The 22,350-nt window shown below is 32.2% G+C and overlaps 1 protein-coding gene across 1 annotated transcript in view; it reads left to right on the forward strand.

The window, feature by feature from the left end:
* Nucleotides 1-207: 207 nt before the first annotated feature.
* LOC143859577 (uncharacterized) overlaps nucleotides 208-22,350 on the forward strand; it is a 37,632-nt gene continuing 15,489 nt past the window's right edge. The window contains exon 1 of the mRNA XM_077370229.1: nucleotides 208-408. Within this exon, the coding sequence (XP_077226344.1) occupies nucleotides 208-408 (201 nt within the window). The remainder of the gene's footprint in view (nucleotides 409-22,350) is intronic.

The following is a 22,350-nucleotide window of genomic DNA, read 5'->3' on the forward strand; positions in this document are numbered from 1 at the left end:
TGCTGGATTCTATAAAATTCTCCCTCTCCTTTTTCACAGCGTGGAAAATCTCCCATGTCTGGAGGGAGGCAAATAGAGCAGCTGATTTTTTGTCCAAAGTGGATTGTACGTGCAAAGGAACAAATATAGATACCAATCTTATCCCCTCTGCTCTTGCTGATATTCTCACTGATGACTTCTCCGGGAGGGTATACACTCGGTTGTAACATGGGCGCAGATCCTGCTCATTTTCCCAGTTCTTGGGCTCCTTCCCATAGTCCCAATGTCGATTATTTTGAGTCTTCCTGCTGGATCCCTAGTTGGTCGGGAAGGTCCTTTCCCATATCTCAAGGGATCGAATGGATCCAATCCTCAATTCAAATGCTATGGATGTTGGACTGCAGAGAGGATGTTCCCTTCGGAAACTTGGTCACTCCTCCGAATGGCATTTGTTTTTTCTATTATTTTTCTTGGCTATTGATGTGCTGGGAGCTTGTTCCCTTCTTGTTGGCTTTTGAGCCTCCTTAGTTTGTATTTCTTATTTCCTTTTAATGAATCTGGTAGGGGTCCTGCCTAACCCCAGCTTGCCAACCAAAAAAAAAAAAAAAATCTAAGATTCAGTACCCTCTCATTCTCATCTCAAAACTTTGCTAAAAGCTCCTTGACACCATCTCTCGAGTTTCCAATGTCTCAAAGATGGAAGTTTTATAAAGTTTCTAAAATAAGAAACTTTTTATTTTTTCAATCTCCATCCTTCATTAGCTAAATCTAAGATTCAATACCATCTCATCATCAATCCAAAACTTGGCTAAAAGCTCATTGACACCATCTCTTGGGCCAGCTATGTCTAAACGATGGATGTTATATAAACTTTCTATTTTTTTCAATCTCCATCCTTTATCAACAAAATCCAAGATCCAATACCATCACATCCTCATCTCAAAACTTGACTGAAAGCTCCTTAATACCAGGTCAATAAGATGGATATTTTATAAAGTTTCTAAAACAAGGAACTTTCTACTTTTTCAATCTCCAACTTCAATCAACTAAATCTAAGATTTAAAACCATCTCATCATCATCCCAAAACTTGGCTAAAAGCTCTTTGACACCATGTCTAGGGTCTCTTATGTCTAAAAGATGAAAGTTTTAGAGTTTCTAAAATAAGAAACTTTCTATTTTTAATTCACTATCCTCTATCAACTAAATCAACGATTCAATACCATCTCATCCTCTCCTACAAACTTGGCTAAAAGCTTCTTTACACCACATCTAGGGTTTTCTATGTCTAAAAGATGGATGTTTTATAAAGTTTCTAAAATAAGAAACTTTGTAATTTTTCAATCTCCATCCAAAATCAACAAAATCTATGATTCAATACCACCTAATCCTCATCTCAAAACTTAGCTAAAAGCACTTCGATGCCATATCTAGGGTTTACAAAAAGTAAAAGATTGATATTTATAAAGTTTATACAATAAGAAACTTTTTGTTTCTTCAATCTCTATCCTTCAGCAACTAAATCTAAGATTCAATACCCTCTTATCCTAATCTTAAAACATGGCAAAAAACTCCTTCACACCATCTCCAGGGTTTCTTTTGTCCCAAAGATGGATGTTTTATAAAGTTTCTAAAATAAGAAGCTTTCTATTTTTTCAATCTCCATCCTTCATCAGCTAAATCTAAGATTCAATACCCTCTGATTATCAACTTAAAACGTGGCTAGAAGTTGATTGACATCATCTCTAAGGTTTCAATATCATAAAAGGAGGTCCTTCATCAACTAAATCTAAGTTTCAATACCATCTCATCCTCACCTCAAAACATGGCTAAAAGCTCCTTGACCTCATCTCTAGGGTCGGCTAAACATTGATGTTTTGAAAAGTTTCTAAAATAAGAAACTTTCTATTATTTCAATTTTCTTGCTTTATCAACTAAATCTAAGATTCAATACCATCTCGTCCTGATCTCAAAACTTGGCAAAAAGCTTATTAACACTATCTCGAGGGTTTCCACGTCTAAAAGATGGATGTTTTATAAAGTTTCTAAAATTATAAAGTTTCTATTTCTTCAATCTCCATCCCTCATCAACGAAATCTAAGATTCAATACAATCTAATCCTCATCTCAAAAATGTTGCTAAAAGCTCTTTGACACCATCTCTAGGGTTTACTAAGTATAAAAGTTTGATATTTTATAAAGTTTCTAAAATAGGAAACTTTTTCTTCTTTCAATCTCCATCATTCAGTAACTAAATCTAAGATTCAGTACCTTCTCATTCTCATCTCAAAACTTTGCTAAAAGCTCCTTGACACCATCTCTTGAGTTTCCAATGTCTCAAAGATGGAAGTTTTATAAAGTTTCTAAAATAAGAAACTTTTTATTTTTTCAATCTTCATCCTTCATCAGCTAAATCTAAGATTCAATACCATCTCATCATCAATCCAAAACTTGCCTAAAAGCTCATTGACACCATCTCTTGGGCCAGCTATGTCTAAACGATGGATGTTATATAAACTTTCTATTTTTTTCAATCTCCATCCTTTATCAACAAAATCCAATATCCAATACCATCACATCCTCATCTCAAAACTTGACTGAAAGCTCCTTAACACCATCTCTAGGATTTCCTATGTCAATAAGATGGATATTTTATAAAGTCTCTAAAACAAGAAACTTTCTACTTTTTCAATCTCCATCTTCCTTCAACTAAATCTAAGATTTAAAACCATCTCATCATCATCCCAAAACTTGGCAAAAAGCTCTTTGACACCATGTCTAGGGTCTCTTATGTCTAAAAGATGGAAGTTTTAGAGTTTCTAAAATAAGAAACTTTCTATTTTTAATTCACTATCCTCTATCAACTAAATCTACGATTTAATACCATGTCATCCTCTTCTACAAACTTGGCTAAAAGCTTCTTTACGACATATCTAGGGTTTTCTATGTCTAAAAGATGGATGTTTTATAAAGTTTCTAAAATAAGAAACTTTAGAATTTTTCAATCTCCATCCTTCATCAACTAAATCTATGATTCAATACCACCTAATCCTCATCTCAAAACTTAGCTAAAAGCACTTCGACGCCATATTTAGGGTTTACAAAAAGTAAAAGATTGATATTTATAAAGTTTCTAAAATAAGAAACTTTTTATTTCTTCAATCTCTATCCTTCAGCAACTAAATCTAAGATTCAATACCCTCTCATCCTAATCTTAAAACTTGGCAAAAAACTCCTTGACACCATCTCCAGGGTTTCTTTTGTCCAAAAGATGGATGTTTTATAAAGTTAATAAAATAAGAAGCTTTCTATTTTTTCAATCCCCATCATTCATCAGCTAAATCTAAGATTCAATACCCTCTGATTCACAACCAAAAACGTGGCTAGAAGTTGATTGACATCATCTCTAAGGTTTCAATACCATAAAAGGAGGTCCTTCATCAACTAAATCTAAGTTTCAATACCATCTCATCCTCACCTCAAAACATGGCTAAAAGCTCATTGACCCCATCTCTAGGGTCTCCTATGGCTAAACATTGATGTTTTGAAAAGTTTCTAAAATAAGAAACTTTCTATTATTTCAATCTTCTTGCTTTATCAACTAAATCTAAGATTCAATACCATCTCGTCCTGATCTCAAAACTAGGCTAAAAGCTTATCAACACTATCTCGAGGATTTCCCACGTCTAAAAGATTGATGTTTTATAAAGTTTCTAAAATAATAAACTTTCTATTTCTTCAATCTCCATCCTTCATCAACTAAATCTAAGATTCAATACCATCTAATCCGCATCTCAAAATGTTGCTAAAAGCTCTTTGACACTATCTCTAGTGTTTACTAAATATAAAAGTTTGATGTTTTATATAGTTTCTAAACTAAGAAACTTTTTTTTCTTTCAATCTCCATCATTCAGCAACTAAATCTAAGATTCAGTACCCTCTCATTCTCATCTCAAAACTTTGCTAAAAGCTCCTTGACACCATCTCTCGAGTTTCCAATGTCTCAAAGATGGATGTTTTATAAAGTTTCTAAAATAAGAAACTTTCTATTTTTTCATTCTCCATCCTTCATCAGCTAAATCTAAGATTCAATACCATCTCATCATCAATGCAAAACTTGGCTAAAAGCTCATTGACACCATCTCTAAGGTCTGCGATGTCTAAACGATGGATGTTATATATACTTTCTATTTTTTCAATCTCCATCCATTTTCAACAAAATCCAAGATCCAATACCATCACATCCTCATCTCAAAACTTGACTGAAAGCTCCTTAACACCATCTCTAGGATTTCCTGTCTAAAAGATGGATATTTTATAAAGTTTCTAAAACAAGAAACTTTCTACTTTTTCAATCTCCATCTTCAATCAACTAAATCTAAGATTTTAAGCCATCTCATCATCATCTCAAAACTTGGCTAAAAGCTCTTTGACACCATCTCCAGGGTCTCTTATGTCTAAAAGATGGATGTTTTAGAGTTTCTAAAATAAGAAACTTTCTATTTTTTAATTCAATATCCTCTATCAACTAAATCTAAGATTCAATACCATCTCATCCTCTTCTACAAACTTGGCTAAAAGCTTCTTTACACCACATCTAGGGTTTTCTATGTCAAAAAGATGGATGTTTTATAAAGTTTCTAAAATAAGGAACTTTGTAATTTTTCAATCTCCATCCTTCATCAACTAAATCTATGATTCAATACCACCAAATCCTCATCTCAAAACTTAGCTAAAAGCACTTCGAGCGCATATCTATGGTTTACAAAACCTAAAAGATTGATATTTATAAAGTTTCTAAAATAAGAAACTTTTTATTTCTTCAATCTCAATCCTTCAGCAACTAAATCTAAGATTCAATACCCTCTCATCCTAATCTTAAAACTTGGCAAAAAACTCCTTGACACCATCTCCAGGGTTTCTTATGTCCAAAAGATGGAAGTTTTATAAAGTTTCTAAAATAAAAAGCTTTCTATTTTTTCAATCTCCATCCTTCATCAGCTAAATCTAAGATTCAATACCCTCTGATTCTCAACCCAAAACGTGGCTAGAAGTTGGTTGACATCATCTCTAGGGTTTCAATACCATAAAAGGTGGTCCTTGATCCACTAAATCTAAGTTTCAATACCATCTCATCCTCACCTCAAAACATGGCTAAAAGGTCCTTTACCCCATCTCTAGGGTATCGTATGGCTAAAAATTGATGTTTTGAAAAGTTTTTAAGATAAGAATGTTTCTATTTTTTCAATCTTCTTGCTTTATCAACTAAATCTAAGATTTAATACCACCTCGTCCTGATCTCAAAACTTGGCAAAATGCTTAATAACACTATCTCGAGGATTTCTCACGTCTAAAAGATGGATGTTTTATAAAGTTTTCAAAATAATGAACTTTCTATTTCTTCAATCTCCATCCTTCATCAACTAAATCTAAGATTCAATACCATCTAATCCTCATCTCAGAATGTTGTTAAAAGCTCTTTGACACCATCTCTAGGGTTTACTAAGTATAAAAGTTTGATGTTTTGTAAAGTTTCTAAAATAGGAAACTTTTTTTTCTTTCAATCTCCATCATTCAGCAACTAAATCTAAGATTCAGTACCCTCTCATTCTCATCTCAAAACTTTGCTAAAAGCTCCTTGACACCATCTCTCGAGTTTCCAACGTGTCAAAGATGGAAGTTTTATAAAGTTTCTAAAATAAGAAACTTTCTATTTTTTCAATCTCCATCCTTCATCGGCTAAATCTAAGATTCAATACCATCTCATCATCAATCCAAAACTTGGCTAAAAGCTCATTGACACCATCTCTAGGGTCAGCTATGTCTAATCGATGGATGTTATATAAACTTTCTATTTTTTCAATCCCCATCCTTTATCAACAAAATCCAAGATCCAATACTATCACATCCTCATCTCAAAACTTGACTGAAAGCTCCTTAACACTATCTCTAGGATTTCCTATGTCTAAAAGATGGATATTTTATAAAGTTTCTAAAACAAGAAACTTTCTACTTTTTCAATCTCCATCTTCCATCAACTAAATCTAAGATTTAAACCCATCTCATCATCATCCCAACTTGGCTAAAAGCTCTTTGACACCATCTCCAGGGTCTCTTATGTCTAAAAGATGGATGTTTTAGTGTTTCTAAAATAAGAAACTTTCTATTTTTTAATTCAATATCCTCTATCAACTAAATCTAAGATTCAATACCATCTCATCCTCTTCTATAAACTTGGCTAAAAGCTTTTTTACACCACATATAGGGTTTTCTATGTCTAAAAGATGGATGTTTTATAAAGTTTCTAAAATATGAAGCTTTCTATTTTTCCAATCTCCATCCTTCATCAGCTAAATCTAAATTTCAACACCCTTTGATTCTCAACCCAAAACGTGGCTAGAAGTTGGTTGACATCATCTCTAAGGTTTCATTACCATAAAAGGTGGTCATTCATCAACTAAATCTAACTTTAAATACCATCTCATCCTCACCTCAAAACATGGCTAAAAGCTCCTTGACCCCATCTCTAGGGTCTCCTATGGCTAAAAATTGATGTTTTAAAAAGTTTCTCAGATAAGAAACTTTCTATTTTTTCAATCTTCTTGCTTTATCAACTAAATCTAAGATTCAATACCATCTCGTCCTTATCTCAAAAGTTGGCAAAAAGCTTATTAACACTATCTCGAGGATTTCCACGTCTAAAAGATGGATGTTTTATAAAGTTTCTAAAATTATAAAGTTTCTATTTCTTCAATCTCCATCCCTCATGAACGAAATCTAAGATTCAATACAATCTAATCCTCATCTCAAAAATGTTGCTAAAAGCTCTTTGACACCATCTCTAGGGTTTACTAAGTATAAAACTTTGATGTTTTATAAAGTTTCTAAAATAGGAAACTTTTTTTCTTTCAATCTCCATCCCCTCAAATCCATCCTCGGTGGCTCGAAGTATCCTCAATTCCAGAAAAGAGGCTCAAAAGTTCATTTATAAACTTGGCAAAAAACTCCTTGACACCATCTCCAGGGTTTCTTTTGTCCAAAAGATGGATGTTTTATAAAGTTTATAAAATAAGAAGCTTTCTATTTTTTCAATCCCCATCCTTCATCAGCTAAATCTAAGATTCAATACCCTCTGATTCACAACCCAAAACGTGGCTAGAAGTTGATTGACATCATCTCTAAGGTTTCAATACCATAAAAGGAGGTCCTTCATCAACTAAATCTAAGTTTCAATACCATCTCATCCTCACCTCAAAACATGGCTAAAAGCTCCTTGACCCCATCTCTAGGGTCTCCTATGGCTAAACATTGATGTTTTGAAAAGTTTCTAAAATAAGAAACTTTCTATTATTTCAATCTTCTTGCTTTATCAACTAAATCTAAGATTCAATACCATCTCGTCCTGATCTCAAAACTAGGCAAAAAGCTTATTAACACTATCTCGAGGATTTCCCACGTTTAAAAGATGGATGTTTTATAAAGTTTCTAAAATAATAAACTTTCTATTTCTTCAATCTCCATCCTTCATCAACTAAATCTAAGATTCAATACCATCTAATCCTCATCTCAAAATGTTGCTAAAAGCTCATTGACACCATCTCTAGAGTTTACTAAGTATAAAAGTTTGATGTTTTATAAAGTTTCTAAAATGGAAAACTTTTTTTTCTTTCAATCTCCATCATTCAGGAAATAAATCTAAGATTCAGTACCCTCTCATTCTCATCTCAAAACTTTGCTAAAAGCCCCTTCACACCATATCTCGAGTTTCCAATGTCTCAAAGATAGAAGTTTTATAAAGTTTCTAAAATAAGAAACTTTCTATTTTTTCAATCTCCATCCTTCATCAGCTAAATCAATACCCTCTGATTCTCAACCTAAAACGTGGCTAGAAGTTGGTTGACATCAACTCTAGGGTTTCAATACCATAAAAGGTGGCCCTTCATCAACTAAATCTAAGTTTCAATACAATCTTATCCTCACCTCAAAACATGGCTAAAAGCTCCTTGACCCCATCTCTATGGTCTCATATGGCTAAAAATTGATGTTTTGAAAAGTTTCTAAAATAAGAAACTTTTTTTTTCAATCTTCTTGCTTTATCAACTAAATCTAAGATTCAATACCATCTCTTCCTAATCTCAAAAGTTGTCAAAAAGCATATTAACACTATCTCGAGGATTTCCACGTCTAAAAGATGGATGTTTCATAAAGTTTCTAAAATAATAAACTTTCTATTTTTTCAATCTCCATCCTTCATCACCTAAATCTAAGATTTAATACCATGTCATCATCAATCCAAAACTTAGCTAAAGGCTCATTGACACCATCTCTAGGGTCAGCTATGTCTAAACAATGGATGTTATATAAACTTTCTATTTTTTCAATCTCCATCCTTTATCAACAAAATCCAAGATCCAATACCATCACATCCTCATCTCAAAACTTGACTGAAACCTCCTTAACACCATCTCTAGGATTTCCTATGCCTAAAAGATGGATATTTTATAAAGTTTCTAAAACAAGAAACTTTCTACTTTTTCAATCTCCAACTTCCATCAACTAAATCTAAGATTTAAAACCATCTCTTCATCATCCCAAAACTTGGCCAAATGCTCTTTGACACCATCTCGATGGTCTCTTATGTCTAAAAGATGGATGTTTTAGAGTTTCTAAAATAAGAAACTTTTTTTTTTAATTCAATATCCTCAATCAACTAAATCTAAGAGTCAATATCATCTCATCCTCTTCTACAAACTTGGCTAAAAGCTTCTTTACACCACATCTAGGGTTTTCTATGTCTAAAAGATGGATGTTTTATAAAGTTTCTAAAATAAGAAACTTTATAATTTTTCAATCTCCATCATTCATCAACTAAATCTATGATTCAATACCACCTAATCCTCATCTCAAAACATAGCTAAAAGCACTTCGTCACCATATCTAGGGTTTACAAAAAGTAAAAGATTGATATTAATAAAGTTTCTAAAATAAGAAACTTTTTATTTCTTCAATCTCTATTATTTAGCAACTAAATCTAAGATTCAATACCCTCTCATCCTCATCTTAAAACTTGGCAAAAAACTCCTTGACACCATCTGTAGGGTTTCTTATGTCCAAAAGATGGATGTTTTATAAAGTTTCTAAAATAAGAAGCTTTCTATTTTTTGAATCTCCATCCTTCATCAGCTAAATCTAAGATTCAATACCCTCTGATTCTCAACCCAAAACGTGGCTAGAAGTTGGTTGACATCATCTCTAGGGTTTCAATACAATAAAAGGTGGTCCTTCATCAACTAAATTTAAGTTTCAATACCATCTCATCCACACCTCAAAATATGGCTAAAAGCTCCTTGAACCCATCTTTAGGGTCTCCTATGGCTAAAAATTAATTTTTGAAAAGTTTCTAAAATAAGAAACTTTCTATTTTTCAATCTTCATGCTTTATCAACTAAATCTAAGATTCAATACCATCTCGTCCTGATCTCAAAACTTGGCAAAAAGCTTATTAACACTATCTCGAGGATTTCCCACGTCTAAAAGATCGATGTTTTATAAAGTTTCTAAAATAATAAACTTTCTATTTCTTCAATCTCCATCCTTCATCAACTAAATCTAAGATTCAATATCATCTAATCCTCATCTCAAAATGTTGCTAAAAGCTCATTGACACCATCTCTAGAGTTTACTAAGTATAAAAGTTTGATGTTTTATAAAGTTTCTAAAATGGAAAACTTTTTTTTCTTTCAATCTCCATCATTCAGGAAATAAATCTAAGATTCAGTACCCTCTCATTCTCATCTCAAAACTTTGCTAAAAGCTCCTTCACACCATATCTCGAGTTTCCAATGTCTCAAAGATAGAAGTTTTATAAAGTTTCTAAAATAAGAAACTTTCTATTTTTTCAATCTCCATCCTTCATCAGCTAAATCAATACCCTCTGATTCTCAACCTAAAACGTGGCTAGAAGTTGGTTGACATCAACTCTAGGGTTTCAATACCATAAAAGGTGGTCCTTCATCAACTAAATCTAAGTTTCAATACAATCTTATCCTCACCTCAAAACATGGCTAAAAGCTCCTTGACCCCATCTCTAGGGTCTCATATGGCTAAAAATTGATGTTTTGAAAAGTTTCTAAAATAAGAAACTTTTTTTTTCAATCTTCTTGCTTTATCAACTAAATCTAAGATTCAATACCATCTCTTCCTAATCTCAAAATTTGTCAAAAAGCATATTAACACTATCTCGAGGATTTCCACGTCTAAAAGATGGATGTTTTATAAAGTTTCTAAAATAATAAACTTTCTATTTTTTCAATCTCCGTCCTTCATCACCTAAATCTAAGATTTAATACCATGTCATCATCAATCCAAAACTTAGCTAAAGGCTCATTGACACCATCTCTAGGGTCAGCTATGTCTAAACAATGGATGTTATATAAACTTTCTATTTTTTCAATCTCCATCCTTTATCAACAAAATCCAAGATCCAATACCATCACATCCTCATCTCAAAACTTGACTGAAACCTCCTTAACACCATCTCTAGGATTTCCTATGCCTAAAAGATGGATATTTTATAAAGTTTCTAAAACAAGAAACTTTCTACTTTTTCAATCTCCAACTTCCATCAACTAAATCTAAGATTGAAAACCATCTCTTCATCATCCCAAAACTTGGCCAAATGCTCTTTGACACCATCTCGATGGTCTCTTATGTCTAAAAGATGGATGTTTTAGAGTTTCTAAAATAAGAAACTTTTTTTTTTAATTCAATATCCTCAATCAACTAAATCTAAGAGTCAATATCATCTCATCCTCTTCTACAAACTTGGCTAAAAGCTTCTTTACACCACATCTAGGGTTTTCTATGTCTAAAAGATGGATGTTTTATAAAGTTTCTAAAATAAGAAACTTTATAATTTTTCAATCTCCATCCTTCATCAACTAAATCTATGATTCAATACCACCTAATCCTCATCTCAAAACATAGCTAAAAGCACTTCGTCACCATATCTAGTGTTTACAAAAAGTAAAAGATTGATATTTATAAAGTTTCTAAAATAAGAAACTTTTTATTTCTTCAATCTCTATTATTTAGCAACTAAATCTAAGATTCAATACCCTCTCATCCTCATCTTAAAACTTGGCAAAAAACTCCTTGACACCATCTGTAGGGTTTCTTATGTCCAAAAGATGGATGTTTTATAAAGTTTCTAAAATAAGAAGCTTTCTATTTTTTGAATCTCCATCCTTCATCAGCTAAATCTAAGATTCAATACCCTCTGATTCTCAACCCAAAACGTGGCTAGAAGTTGGTTGACATCATCTCTAGGGTTTCAATACAATAAAAGGTGGTCCTTCATCAACTAAATTTAAGTTTCAATACCATCTCATCCACACCTCAAAATATGGCTAAAAGCTCCTTGACCCCATCTCTAGGGTCTCCTATGGCTAAAAATTGATTTTTGAAAAGTTTCTAAAATAAGAAACTTTCTATTTTTCAATCTTCATGCTTTATCAACTAAATCTAAGATTCAATACCATCTCGTCCTGATCTCAAAACTTGGCAAAAAGCTTATTAACACTATCTCGAGGATTTCCCACGTCTAAAAGATGAATGTTTTATAAAGTTTCTAAAATAATAAACTTTCTATTTCTTCAATCTCCATCCTTCATCAACTAAATCTAAGATTCAATATCATCTAATCCTCATATCAAAATGTTGCTAAAAGCTCATTGACACCATCTCTAGAGTTTACTAAGTATAAAAGTTTGATGTTTTATAAAGTTTCTAAAATGGGAAACTTTTTTTTCTTTCAATCTCCATCATTCAGGAAATAAATCTAAGATTCAATACCCTCTCATTCTCATCTCAAAACTTTGCTAAAAGCTCCTTCACACCATATCTCGAGTTTCCAATGTCTCAAAGATGGATGTTTTATAAAGTTTGTAAAATAAGAAACTTTCTATTTTTTCAATCTCCATCCTTCATCAGCTAAACCTAAGATTCAATACCATCGCATCATCAATCCAAAACTTGGCTAAAAGCTCATTGACACCATCTCTAGGGTCAGCTAGTTCTAAAAGATGGAAGTTATATAAACTTTCTATCTTTTTCGATCTCCATCCTTTATCAACAAAATCCAAGATCCAATACCATCACATCCTCATCTCAAAACTTGACTGAAAGCTCCTTAACACCATCTCTAGGATTTCCTACGTCAATAAGATGGATATTTTATAAAGTTTCTAAAACAAGAAACTTTCTACTTTTTCAATCTCCATCTTCCATCAACTAAATCTAAGATTTAAAACCATCTCATCATCATCCCAAAACTTGGCTAAAAGCTCTTTGGCACCATGTCTAGGGTCTCTTATGTCTAAAAGATGGAAGTTTTAGAGTTTCTAAAATAAGAAACTTTCTATTTTTAATTCACTATCCTCTATAAACTAAATCTACGATTCAATACCATCTCATCCTCTTCTACAAACTTGGCTAAAAGCTTCTTTACACCACATCTAGGGTTTTTTATGTCTAAAAGATGGATGTTTTATAAAGTTTCTAAAATAAGAAACTTTGTAATTTTTCAATCTCCATCCTTCATCAACTAAATCTATGATTCAAAACCACCTAATCCTCATCTCAAAACTTAGCTAAAAGCACTTCGACGCCATATCTAGGGTTTAGAAAAAGTAAAAGATTGATATTTATAAGAAACTTTTTATTTCTTCAATCTCTATCCTTCAGCAACTAAATCTAAGATTCAATACGCTCTCATCCTAATCTTAAAACTTGGCAAAAAACTCCTTGACACCATCTCAAGGGTTTCTTTTGTCCAAAAGATGGATGATTTATAAAGTTTCTAAAATAAGAAGCTTTCTATTTTTTCAATCTCCATCCTTCATCAGCTAAATCTAAGATTCAATACCCTCTGATTCTCAACCCAAAACGTGGCTAGAAGTTGGTTGACATCAACTCTAAGGTTTCAATACCATAAAAGGTGGTCCTTCATCAACTAAATCTAAGTTTCAAGACAATCTGATCTTCACCTCAAAACATGGCTAAAAGCTCCTTAACCCCATCTTTAGGGTCTCCTATGGCCAAAAATTGATGTTTTGAAAGGTTTCTAAAATAAGAAACTTTTTTTTTTCAATATTCTTGGTTTATCAACTAAATTTAAGATTCAATACCATCTCGTCCTGATCTCAAAAGTTGTCAAAAAGCCTATTAACACTATCTCGAGGATTTCGACGTCTAAAAGATGGATATTTTATAAATTTTCTAAAATAATAAACTTTCTATTTTTTCAATCTCCGTCCTTCATCAGCTAAATCTAAGAATCAATACCATCTCGATCAATCCAAAACTTAGCTAAAGGCTCATTGACTCCATCTCTAGGGTCAGCTATGTCTAAACAATGGATGTTATATAAACTTTCTATTTTTTCAATCTCCATCCTTTATCAACAAAATCCATGATCCAATACCATCACATCCTCATCTCAAAACTTAACTGAAAGCTCCTTAACACCATCTCTAGGATTTCCTATGCAATAAGATGGATATTTTATAAAGTTTCTAAAACAAGTAACTTTCTACTTTTTCAATCTCCATCTTCCATCAACTAAATCTAAAATTTAAAACCATCTCATCATCATCCCAAAACTTGGCTAAAAGCTCTTTGACACCATGTCTAGGGTCTCTTATGTCTAAAAGATGGAAGTTTTAGAGTTTCTAAAATAAGAAACTTTCTATTTTTAATTCAGTATCCTCTATCAACTAAATCTACGATTCAATACCATCTCATCCTCTTCTACAAACTTGGCTAAAAGCTTCTTTACACCACATCTAGGGTTTTCTGTGTCTAAAAGATGGATGTTTTATGAAGTTTCTAAAATAAGAAACTTTGTAATTTTTCAATCTCCATCCTTCATCAGCTAAATCTAAGATTCAATACCCTCTGATTCCCAACCCAAAACGTGGCTAGAAGTTGATTGACATCATCTCTAAGGTTTCAATACCATCAAAGGAGATCATCAACTAAATCTAAGTTTCAATACCATCTCATCCTCACCTCAAAACATGGCTAAAAGCTCCTTGACCCCATCTCTAGGGTTTCCTATGGCTAAACATTGATGTTTTGAAAAGTTTCTAAAATAAGAAACTTTCTATTATTTCAATCTTCTTGCTTTATCAACTAAATCTAAGATTCAATACCATCTCGTCCTGATCTCAAAACTTGGCAAAAAGCTTATTAACACTATCTCGAGGATTTCCCACGCCTAAAAGATGGATGTTTTATAAAGTTTCTAAAATAATAAACTTTCTATTTCTTCAATCTCCATCCTTCTTCAACTAAATCTAAGATTCAATACAATCTAATCCTCATCTCAAAATGTTGCTAAAAGCCCTTTGACACCATCTCTAGGGTTTACTAAGTATAAAAGTTTCATGTTTTATAAAGTTTATAAAATGGAAAACTTTTTTTTCTTTCAATCTCCATCATTCAGCAACTAAATCTAAGATTTTGTACCCTCTCATTCTCATCTCAAAACTTTGCTAAAAGCTCATTCACACCATCTCTCGAGTTTCCAATGTCTCAAAGATGGATGTTTTATAAAGTTTCTAAAATAAGAAACTTTCTATTTTTTCAATGTCCATCCTTCATCCGCTAAATCTAAGATTCAATACCCTCTGATTCTCAACCCAAAACGTGGCTAGAAGTTGGTTGACATCAACTCTAGGGTTTCAATACCATAAAAGGTGGTCCTTCATCAACTAAATCTAAGTTTCAATACAATCTGATCCTCACCTCAAAACATGGCTAAAAGCTCCTTGACCCCATCTCTAGGGTCTCTCTTATGGCTAAAAATTGATGTTTTGAAAAGTTTCTAAAATAAGAAACTTTTTTTTCAATCTTCTTGCTTTATCAACTAAATCTAAGATTCATTACCATCTCGTCCTGATCTCAAAAGTTGTCAAAAAGCTTATTAACACTATCTCGAGGATTTCCACGTTTAAAAGATGGATGTTTTATAAAGTTTGTAAAATAAGAAACTTTCTATTTTTTCAATCTCCGTCCTTCATCAGCTAAATCTAAGATTAAATACCATCTCATCATCAATCCAAAACTTAGCTAAAGGCTCATTGACACCATCTCTAGGGTCAGCTATGTCTAAACAATGGATGTTATATAAACTTTCTATTTTTTCAATCTCCATCCTTTATCAACAAAATCCAAGATCCAATACCATCACATCCTCATCTCAAAACTTGACTGAAACCTCCTTAACACCATCTCTAGGATTTCCTAAGTCTAAAAGATGGATATTTTATAAAGTTTCTAAACCAAGAAACTTTCTACTTTTTCAATCTCCAACTTCCATCAACTAAATCTAAGATTTAAAACCATCTCTTCATCATCCCAAAACTTGGCCAAAAGCTCTTTGACACCATCTCCAGGGCCTCTTATGTCTAAAAGATGGATGTTTTAGAGTTTCCAAAATAAGAAACTTTTTTTTTAATTCAATATCCTCTATCAACTAAATCTAAGAGTCAATACCATCTGATCATCTTCTACAAACTTGGCTAAAAGCTTCTTTACACCACATCTTGGTTTTTCTATGTCTAAAAGATGGATGTTTTATAAAGTTTCTAAAATAAGAAACTTTGTAATTTTTCAATCTCCATCCTTCATTAACTAAATCTATGATTCAATACCACCTAATCCTCATCTCAAAACTTAGCGAAAAGCACTTCGACACCATATCTAGGGTTTACAAAAAGTAAAAGATTGATATTTATAAAGTTTCGAAAATAAGAAACCTTTTATTTCTTCAATCTCTATCCTTCAGCAACTAAATCTAAGATTCAATACCCTCTCATCATAATCTTAAAACTTGGCAAAAAACTCCTTGACACCATATCCAGGGTTTCTTTTGTCCAAAAGATGGATGTTTTTATAAAGTTTCTAAAATAAGAAGCTTTCTATTTTTTCAATCTCCATCCTTCATCAGCTAAATCTAAAATTCAATACCCTCTGATTCTCAACCCAAAACGTGGCTAGAAGTTGATTGACATCATCTCTAAGGTTTCAATACCATAAAAGGAGGTCCTTCATCAACTAAATCTAAGTTTTACTACCATCTCATCCTCACCTCAAAACATGGCTAAAAGCTCCTTGACCCCATCTTTAGGGTCTCCTATGGCTAAACATTGATGTTTTGAAAAGTTTCTAAAATAAGAAACTTTATATTATTTCAATCTTCTTGCTTTATCAACTAAATCTAAGATTCAATACCATCTCGTCCTGATCTCAAAACTTGGCAAAAAGCTTATTAACAGTACCGAGGATTTCCCACGTCTAAAAGATTGATGTTTTATAAAGTTTCTAAAATAATAAACTTTATATTTCTTCAATCTCCATCCTTCATCAACTAAATCTAAGATTCAATACCATCTAATCCTCATCTCAAAATGTTGCTAAAAGCTCTTTGACACCATCTCTAGGGTTTACTAAGTATAAAAGTTTGATGTTTTATAAAGTTTCTAAAATGGAAAACTTTTTTTTCTTTCAATCTCCATCATTCAGCAACTAAATCTAAGATTCACTACCCTCTCATTCTCATCTCAAAACTTTGCTAAAAGCTCGTTCACACCATCTCTCGAGTTTCCAATGTCTCAAAGATGGATGTTTTATAAAGTTTCTAAAATAAGAAACTTTCTATTTTTTCAATATCCATCCTTCATCCGCTAAATCTAAGATTCAATACCCTCTGATTCTCAACCCAAAACATGGCTAGAAGTTGGTTGACATCAACTCTAGGGTTTCAATACAATAAAAGGTGGTCATTCATCAACTAAATCTAAGTTTCAATACAATCTGATCCTCACCTGAAAACATGGCTAAAAGCTCCTTGACCCCATCTCTAGGGTCTCCTATGGCTAAAAATTGATGTCTTGAAAAGTTTTTAAAATAAGAAACTTTTTTTTTTCAATCTTCTTGCTTTATCAACTAAATCTAAGATTCAATACCATCTCGTCCTGATCTCAAAATTTGTCAAAAAGCTTATTAACACTATCTCGAGGATTTCCACGTCTAAAAGATGGATGTTTTATAAAGTTTCTAAAATAATAAACTTTCTATTTTTTCAATCTCCGTCCTTCATCAGCTAAATCTAAGATTCAATACCATCTCATCATCAATCCAAAACTTAGCTAAAGGCTCATTGACACCATCTCTAGGGTCAGCTATGTCTAAACAATGGATGTTATATAAACTTTCTATTTCTTCAATCTCCATCCTTTATCAACAAAATCCAAGATCCAATACCATCACATCCTCTTCTCAAAACTTGACTGAAACCTCCTTAACACCATCTCTAGGATTTCCTATGTCTAAAAGATGGATATTTTATAAATTTTCTAAAACAAGAAACTTTCTACTTTTTCAATCTCCATCTTCCATCAACTAAATCTAAGATTTAAAACCATCTCTTCATCATCCCAAAACTTGGCCAAAAGCTCTTTGACACCATCTCCAGGGTCTCTTATGTCTAAAAGATGGATGTTTTAGAGTTTCTAAAATAAGAAACTTTTTTTTTAATTCAATATCCTCTATCAACTAAATCTAAGAGTCAATACCATCTCATCATCTTCTACAAACTTGGCTAAAAGCTTCTTTACACCACATCTAGGGTTTTCTATGTCTAAAAGATGGATGTTTTATAAAGTTTCTAAAATAAGAAACTTTGTAATTTTTCAATCTCCATCCTTTATCGACTAAATCTATGATTCAATACCACCTAATCCTCATCTCAAAACATAGCTAAAAGCACTTCGTCACCATATCTAGGGTTTACAAAAAGTAAAAGATTGATATTTATAAAGTTTCTAAAATAAGAAACTTTTTATTTCTTCAATCTCTATCCTTTAGCAACTAAATCTAAAATTCAATACCCTCTCATCCTAATCTTAAAACTTGGCAAAAACCTCCTTGACACCATCTGTAGGGTTTCTTATGTCCAAAAGATGGATGTTTTATAAAGTTTCTAAATAAGAAGCTTTCTATTTTTTCAATCTCTATCCTTCATCAGCTAAATCTAAGATTCAATACCCTCGATTCTCAACCCAAAACGTGGCTAGAAGTTGGTTGACATCATCTCTAGGGTTTCAATACAATAAAAGGTGGTCCTTCATCAACTAAATCTAAGATTCAATACCATCTCGTCCTGATCTCAAAACTTGGCAAAAAGCTTATTAACACTATCTCGAGGATTTCTCACGTCTAAAAGATGGATGTTTTATAAACTTTCTAAAATAATAAACTTTCTATTTCTTCAATCTCCATCCTTCATCAACTAAATCTAAGATTCAATACCATCTAATCCTCATCTCAAAAAGCTCATTGACACCATCTCTAGAGTTTACTAAGTATAAAAGTTTGATGTTTTATAAAGTTTCTAAAATGGGAAACTTTTTTTCTTTCAATCTCCATCATTCAGCAAATAAATCTAAGATTCAGTACCCTCTCATTCTCATCTCAAAACTTTGCTAAAAGCTCCTTCACACCATATCTCGAGTTTCGAATGTCTCAAAGATGGATGTTTTATAAAGTTTGTAAAATAAGAAACTTTCTATTTTTTCAATATCCATCCTTCATCAGCTAAACCTAAGATTCAATACCATCTCATCATCAATCCAAAACTTGGCTAAAAGCTCATTGACACCATCTCTAGGGTCAGCTAGTTCTAAGAGATGGATGTTATATAAACTTTCTATTTATTCAATCTCCATCCTTTATCAACAAAATCAAAGATCTAAGACCATCACATCCTCTTCTCAAAACTTGACTGAAAGCTCCTTAACACCATCTCTAGGATTTCCTAGGTCTCAAAGATGGATATTTTATAAAGTTTCTAAAACAAGAAACTTTCTACTTTTTCAATCTCCATTTTCCATCAACTAAATCTAAGATTTAAAACCATCTCATCATCATCCCAAAACTTGGCTAACAGCTCTTTGACACCATCTCCAGGGTCTCTTATGTCTAAAAGATGGATGTTTTAGAGTTTCTAAAATAAGTAACTTTCTATTTTTTAATTCAATATCCTCTATCAACTAAATCTAAAATTCAATACCATCTCATCCTCTTCTACAAACTTGGGTAAAAGATTATTTACACCACATCTAGGGTTTTCTATGTCTAAAAGATGGATGTTTTATAAAGTTTCTAAAATAAGAAACTTTGTAATTTTTCAATCTCCATCCTTCATCAACTAAATCTATGATTCAATACCACCTAATCCTTATCTCAAAACTTAGCTAAAAGCACTTCGACACCATATCTAGGGTTTACAAAAAGTAAAAGATTGATATTTATATAGTTTCTAAAATAAGAAACTTTTTATTTCTTCAATCTCTATCCTTCAGCAACTAAATCTAAGATTCAATACCCTCTCATCCTAATATTAAAACTTGGCAAAAAACTCCTTGACACCATCTCCAGGGTTTCTTATGTCCAAAAGATGGATGTTTTATAAAGTTTCTAAAATAAGAAGCTTTCTATTTTTTCAATCTCCATCCTTCATCGGCTAAACCTAAGATTCAATACCATCTCATCATCAATCCAAAACTTGGCTAAAAGCTCATTGACACCATCTCTAGGGTCAGCTAGTTCTAAAAGATGGATGTTATATAAACTTTCTATTTATTCAATCTCCATCCTTTGTCAACAAAATCCAAGATCTAAGACCATCACATCCTCATCTCAAAACTTGACTGAAAGCTCCTTAACACCATCTCTAGGATTTCCTATGTCTAAAAGATGGATATTTTATAAAGTTTCTAAAACAAGAAACTTTCTACTTTTTCAATCTCCATCTTCCATCAACTAAATCTAAGATTTAAAACCATCTCATCATCATCCCAAAACTTGGCTAAAAGCTCTTTGACACCATGTCTAGGGTCTCTTATGTCCAAAAGATGGAAGTTTTAGAGTTTCTAAAATAAGAAACTTTCTATTTATAATTCACTATCCTCTATCAACTAAATCTACGATTCAATACCATCTCATCCTCTTCTACAAACTTGGCTAAAAGCTTATTTACACCACATCTAGGGTTTTCTATGTCTAAAAGATGGATGTTTTATAAAGTTTCTAAAATAAGAAACTTTGTAATTTTTCAATCTCCATCCTTCATCAACTAAATCTATGATTCAATACCACCTAATCCTTATCTCAAAACTTAGCTAAAAGCACTTCGACACCATATCTAGGGTTTACAAAAAGTAAAAGATTGATATTTATAAAGTTTCTAAAATAAGAAACCTTTTATTTCTTCAATCTCTATCCTTCAGCAACTAAATCTAAGATTCAATACCCTCTCATCCTAATCTTAAAACTTAGCAAAAAACTCCTTGACACCATCTCCAGGGTTTCTTTTGTCCAAAAGATGGATGTTTTATAAAGTTTCTAAAATAAGAAGCTTTCTATTTTTTCAATCTCCATCCTTCATCAGCTAAATCTAAGATTCAATACCCTCTGGGGTCTCCTATGCTAAACATTGATGTTTTGAAAAGTTTCTAAAATAAGAAACTTTCTATTATTTCAATCTTCTTGCTTTATCAACTAAATCTAAGATTCAATACCATCTCGTCCTGATCTCAAAACTTGGCAAAAAGCATATTAACACTATCTCGAGGATTTCCCACGTCTAAAAGATGGATGTTTTATATAGTTTCTAAAATAATAAACTTTCTATTTCTTCAATCTCCATCCTTCATCAACTCAATCTAAGATTCAATACCATCTAATCCTCATCTCAAAATGTTGCTAAAAGCTCTTTGACACCATCTCTAGTGTTTACTAAGTGTAAAAGTTTGATGTTTTATAAAGTTTCTAAAATGGGAAACTTTTTTTTCTTTCAATCTCCATCATTCAGCAAATAAATCTAAGATTCAGTACCCTCTTATTCTCATTTCAGAACTTTGCTAAAAGCTCCTTCACACCATCTCTCGAGTTTCCAATGTCTCAAAGACGGATGTTTTATAAAGTTTCTAAAATAAGAAACTTTCTATTTTTTCAATCTTCATTCTTCATCAGCTAAATCTAAGATTCAATACGCTTTGATTCTCAACCCAAAACGTGGCTAGAAGTCGGTTGACATCAACTCTAGGTTTTCAATACCATAAAAGGTGGTCCTTCATCAACTAAATCTAAGTTTCAATACAATCTCATCGTCACCTCAGAACATGGCTAAAAGCTCCTTGACCCCATCTCTAGGGTCTCCTATGGCTACAAATTGATGTTTTGAAAAGTTTCTAAAATAAGAAACTTTCTATTTTTTCAATCTTCTTGCTTTATCAACTAAATCTAAGATTCAATATCATCTCATCATCAATCCAGAACTTGGCTAAAGGCTCATTGACACCATCTCTAGGGTCAGCTATGTGTAAACAATGGATGTTATATAAACTTTCTATTTTTTCAATCTCCATTCTTTATCAACAAAATCCAAGATCCAATACCATCACATCCTCATCTCAAAACTTGACTGAAACCTCCTTAACACCATCTCTAGGATTTCCTATGTCTAAAAGATGGATATTTTATAAAGTTTCTAAAACAAGAAACTTTCTACTTTTTCAACCTCCATCTTCCATCAACTAAATCTAAGATTTAAAACCATCTCTTCATCATCCCAAAACTTGGACAAAAGCTCTTTGACACCATCTCCAAGGTCTCTTATGTCTAAAAGATGGATGTTTTAGAGTTTCTAAAATATGAAACTTTTTATTTTTTGATTCAATAGCCTCTATCAACTAAATCTAAGAGTCAATACCATCTCATCCTTTTCTACAAACTTGGCTAAAAGCTTCTTTACACCACATCTAGGGTTTTCTATGTCTAAAAGATGGATGTTTTATAAAGTTTCAAAAATAAAAAACTTTGTAATTTTTCAATTTCCATCCTTCATCAACTAAATCTAAGATTCAAAACCACCTAATCCTCATATCAAAATATAGCTAAAAGCACTTCGTCACCATATCTAGGGTTTACAAAAAGTAAAAGATTGATATTTATAAAGTTTCTAAAATAAGAAACTTTTTATTTCTTCAATCTCTATCCTTTAGCAACTAAATCTAAGATTCAATACCCTCTCATCCTATTCTTAAAACTTTGCAAAAAACTCCTTGACACCATTTGTAGGGTTTCTTATTTCCAAAAGATGGATGTTTTATAAAGTTTCTAAAATAAGAAGCGTTCTATTTTTTCAATCTCCATCATTCATCAGCTAAATCTAAGATTGAATACCCTCTGATTCTCAACCCAAAATGTGGCTAGAAGTTGGTTGACATCATCTCTTGGGTTTCAATA

The sequence above is a fragment of the Tasmannia lanceolata genome, unplaced genomic scaffold (genome assembly GCF_043159265.1).
Source record: "Tasmannia lanceolata isolate RefF3 unplaced genomic scaffold, GAP_Taslan_0.1 ptg000034l, whole genome shotgun sequence".
In the NCBI taxonomy this organism is placed as follows: Eukaryota; Viridiplantae; Streptophyta; class Magnoliopsida; order Canellales; family Winteraceae; genus Tasmannia; species Tasmannia lanceolata.